The sequence below is a fragment of the Sesamum indicum genome, linkage group LG11 (genome assembly GCF_000512975.1).
Source record: "Sesamum indicum cultivar Zhongzhi No. 13 linkage group LG11, S_indicum_v1.0, whole genome shotgun sequence".
NCBI classification, from domain to species: Eukaryota; Viridiplantae; Streptophyta; class Magnoliopsida; order Lamiales; family Pedaliaceae; genus Sesamum; species Sesamum indicum.
Window position 1 is genome coordinate 7,400,219 of NC_026155.1, and position 5,142 is coordinate 7,405,360.

Consider the following 5,142-nt stretch of genomic DNA (forward strand, 5'->3'; position numbering starts at 1 on the left):
CAATGAATATACGAAGCGGTGAGGCTTGATATTTTCTCTATCCTCTTCTCCACATTTCTCATTCCAGTATATTCCACTCACCCTCGCAATTCACAAACTACTCGATCCATCTCTCTTCCATGGCTACACGTCAAATTTTCCTTTTCCTCTGTCTCTGTTTCGTCGCTCTCTTCGTCTCCGCCGATGGCCGCAGCGCCCACGATGAACTGATCAACTACGGGTTCCCAATTGGACTTCTCCCCGCCAATGTTGACTCATATACTCTCAACACTACTACTGGCGTTTTCTCGGTCCGGCTGGGGGGTTCCTGCCGCGTGACTCTTCCTCCCGACAACTACTTGGCCACCTACTCCAACAAAATCACCGGTAAGATCGTCGAAAACCGCATTGCGGAACTCGATGGTATCAGCGTCAGGGCATTCTTCAAGTGGTGGGGCATCACTGGTATCAGATCCAACGGAGAGAATTTGGTGTTTGAGGTTGGGGTTGTCACTGCCAAGTATCCTTCCAAGAATTTCGACAAGTCTCCCTTGTGTGAAGGCACCCGGTCTTCTTCATAGAGGTCGATGAATTTCATCTTCTTTTAACTATCTACGACTTTTCTTATAATTGCTGAATTTCAAGTTATATTGAGCTTGGAGATTTATTTATTCATATGCTCATAAATGCTCTTATAAACGCTTGAATGCAATTATGCTCAACTCCCGTTCAATTTTCTGGAGTTATTGAGTTTCTTATCCAGATGATAAGGGTCTAATGGGGTTACCTTGCTAAAAATGAAATTAAGTTAGTGATTGGGAAATGCTTGCTGTTAAACTTTGCATGTTGCGCTGAATGTAAGAGTCTTAACTATCGAGTCACCATTAATTCCTAAACAATAATCTGTGGCAGAGTAGATTACGTGTTACTGGTGGCCTCATCTCTGGTCCGAGTGCAAAATGCAATTTACACGAGGTTGAACTATTTGAAACACATTACATGATGGAATGACGCCCCCTATTTACCTTTATAGACATCTTTGTTTCTTGCACTTTTCAGAGATGAAAATCTATAAGGAAATGTAATTGGGAATTAGCAAGTTTGACAAAAGTAATCATGGCTCATTTTTATCTTTAGATTCTACATTCATCTTATTAGTTAATTGGAATTTTATCAATTGTAGAATTTTCTATGATTTATCAACAGTATACCTCTATTGAAGTATTTTATTGTTTTAATTTACATAGGGGTCATAACATTGAGCTTAGTAGGATTACTTATCTTTCCAGAATTGGAAGTTAATATAGCTGAGCTATTAGTTTTTGTGGAGTCAATATATCAAGGTGCAATCGTAACTATTCAGTAAACGTTAAAATAGATCAGTTTACTGAGTTCTTACAGCATATTTAAGCTTGATTGAATTTGTAAGATGCAATTCTGAGCCCTTGGGTGATCCCTTTGAGTTTTGGGTTGGACGAGTACAATTGTCAACACTTCAATTCCTTTTGAAATGAAAGCGATTAAGTATTATTAATTGAAATAAATCAATTACAATTATTCCTGTCAAATATCAATATTTAACAAAGACAATTACAATAATCATACTTTATCAACAATATAAGATAAATTAGATCTAGACAACACCTGCTATGTAAACAACACTCCACACATATGGTGGGATTCGAACCCATGACCTCTAAGGTCATGGTGACTCAATTTCACCAACTGAGTTAGGCCTCATTGGCTGTCAACACGTCAATTCGTGCACTCATAAACATCATACCTATCAAGGCCATGGTTTTGCTTATTTTCATATATGACTAGTATACCCTTCGAATGCTAATTACCGTTCTGGGGTGATATTTGCAGCTCCTCACGAGCAGCTAGACACTGTTTTCAAAGTTATCCTACATCAAATTGAAATCTAATGGCCTGAAATAAGTTCCTTCTAAGTTTATGTAGTTCCAATATACTCTTATTCAATTTTTCCCCTTCATGCTCCGCTGTTTTTGGCTGAGGCTTTGTAATGACTTACTTAATTGCAAGAGTGAGAATCCATTTGGACAAGATAATTACTTTGATTTGAGTTTCAATTCTTTCTTCAAGATTGTTTTGAATGTCATATAATGGCCATATCTGGCTGATTTCTTAAGTTACGGGAAATGTACTAACGGATTATTTGACTAAAGGATGAAAAAGGATAAGATCCACAGAGAAGTGGCAATTGATATGGCGGATTATATTTATCATCCACCTATTTTAAAGGACTTTGCCACACAAAAGTATACAATGGCTGGATTATTTGACATTTTTTTCTTTTGGTTTTCTGCTGTTGTGAAAAATCTGGAGCCCTTTTTTCTCCCACAACCCACCGCTTCCTTTCTTAACCCCACTGACCCCATTGTTTCCTCCCTTTTCATCTTCCCCAGCCGCACCCCATTATCAACTCTCTTGATCTGCTATCTCGGTTTTTCCAGATGGCATCTTCTACCACAAATCGCAACAAGTCATGGGAAAACTTTATGTTTATGCGAAGTATATTGTCCATTTGGAATTGCTTGGGGAATACAAGACTTACATAATTTCAGTATGATCTTCAAATGCTCTATTGTATTCAAAGACACAATATCTACTGAAGGCGTAATAATCATTTTCTCTTTCTTCGGAGTTCTACTGCTCAGCTTAAAACATAGTTATGCTTTCACTGCTGTCATGGAGCATATTTATTAATTTGTTGACTTGCGTTTTTCATGCTTTTCAGATCCAAAAGGTCTTTAGCTTAAATCATCAGATAGTTCAGATTTGTGCAACACCAAAGCATTCTCTTCTGCTGATGTTCTAAATTACATTATGTCGAATACGCAGCAATTAGTTTGATGCCTTGCTGCGGAATTGGATTATTATGTCTTCCATTTAATAAGCTATGTATATATTGGGTGACATAGTGTAACTTTGACGAAGTTGCAATGTGTAACATACTTGGACTCTTTATGCTATGTTATATCAAAGCTAGTGAACTATTGGTTGGTGAATTGATGTACTTAAACTTCTCATCGTCCTGTCTGGTATAACGTTGTTTTGCTCACCTCATCAATCGAGTCAACATGTTGCTCGTATCCCTTCAATGATTGTGTAAAGAGTGATGCAGATGGGATTTGTCTTGACTTTGTCCTTTCAATATTTGTGTAAAAGGGCGATGCAAGATTGCCCTGGTAATTCGAAACATCAGTTGTGAAGGGTGCATCTTCAATTGTGGTCTTTGTATGTGTAGGCTGCATCAGAAAGATTTTGCTACTAGGCTGGAGCTGGCTATCTGAACATCCTCTTCTGTTTCTTTAATCCAAAGTTCTAATTAATGGTGGTGATTTTATTAGTCCTTTTTTATCATGTTTGATTTTAAATTTTTCTATCTGACATCGGCTTCTGTGTTGATGAATTTAGCAATTCAAGATCCTTTTGTTTGCATGGGGATCTTGGGCACTATTAGGTTGGAAAATACCATCTGGGTGTTTGGGAACAAGTCATAAATAGTTTACAGACATGGATGTCATTGCAAATTCCAATAGTTAGAGAAGTCATTTTTTTTTAGAGAATGTCGAAAGCTGTCGAAGAATCAAAGTGAATTGTGTTTGGGGAATGAATACTTCTAAAACAAACTTCATTGATAAATGATCATTTTGTTCTTATGTTATGAAAGATACTATTTGTGCTTAATTTGTATTGTTTTTTGTCAATATAATTAATTTTTTTAGAAAAATCAATAAATTTTATTTCAATCAGTGCATTCCAGAGTTCAATTTTTATAAACATGTGTTATCTATATTATTAAATTATTGATATAGTAAAGAAAACTAAGTGTTTAACTGACTAATGTTTCAATTGAAAAGTGACATGTAATGGTTCATATATATATATATATATATATATTACAGGGTATATACTGGTTCATATGGATGCACAATAAGTAAACTTATTGTGTAAACTTGTATGATTGAAAAAAATATATATATGTATCTTCATTTTGTTAAAATACGGACTTAATTTATATTTATGTATGGTGTATGAATAATCTAGGAGAGGTGAAGTAAATCTCCCTTAAAATATGTAATTACTTTTTTATCCTGTCCACAATAATGTAATTCTGTTTTATCCCTTCAAATTTCAAAATTATGCAAATCCTCCTCTAAGAATGCCCCGTTAACAATAATACTCATGCTGTTCCGGTTATGGTAGATTTTTTAATTTTTAATTTTTTAATTCTGTTCTTTACTCAATGATCTTCATATTTTATTGATCAAAATATGCTTTTGTAACATTTTGACACTTATCGTTATATTGCAGGCTTGAAACACTTATCGCTATATTGCAGGCCTCATTTACTTTGTTCGATGGTATTGGTCCTATTAGTTATGACATTCTCATTTTTGGTTCTCTAACTTTTAAAAAGTAGTATTTTTTTTGTTTATGACATATTTTCATTATATATTTTAACGAAAAATACCACGTGCTAAGTCTTTACACTTTTGGTCTAATATGTTACAAGATTCTCTTGATCCTATAATTTTAAAAAATAGTACTTTTGGTCGGATGCATTTAATGATCACATGGCCTTTTTTCATTAAACATCTAATGGAAAGATGTCATGGGACCAAAAACTACTATTTTTTTAAAGTTATGGGACCAAAAGTAATAATCCCGTAACTAATGATATCAAAAGCGAAAAGGCCCTAAGTTACGAAGACAAAAGATGTTATTTCCCCCAACACTTGGATATAATCTATATAAAGAGAGTCATATTATGTGAATTGGATTTTGATACTTAATAGATCGGTTTACTTGATTTCTCTTACTGTAATAAATCGTTGTCTGATCTGAAAGTGCAAGATATGAATGTCTAATAATATGGCTAAATTCATTAAAAGGATGAATTCTAGAGCCTCCTCGCCGTGGGATAATCAAGAAATTTCAAATAGATCTCAGTGGGAAGATAAAGCTCTATTTGCTTGGAAACCTCCAAAAATTGGGTGTGATGTACGTAGACCTTTTAGTTTGAAAAATTATATTTAGTACCCCTAACATTTATTTTTATTCAACCCATAGATCACTCCATTAGTAAAAAATTTATTAAATTGGATGATATTAGCAACTAAGTTGAATCAGAAT

General features: G+C 34.5%; 1 protein-coding gene across 1 annotated transcript; it reads left to right on the forward strand.

Moving 5' to 3' along the window:
- On the forward strand, positions 1-3,030 carry LOC105173506. The gene is made up of 2 exons (XM_011095266.2): positions 1-562; positions 2,741-3,030. The coding sequence occupies exon 1, from the start codon at positions 120-122 to the stop codon at positions 558-560; it is 441 nt and encodes a 146-aa protein (XP_011093568.1). The 5' UTR covers positions 1-119; the 3' UTR covers positions 561-562; positions 2,741-3,030.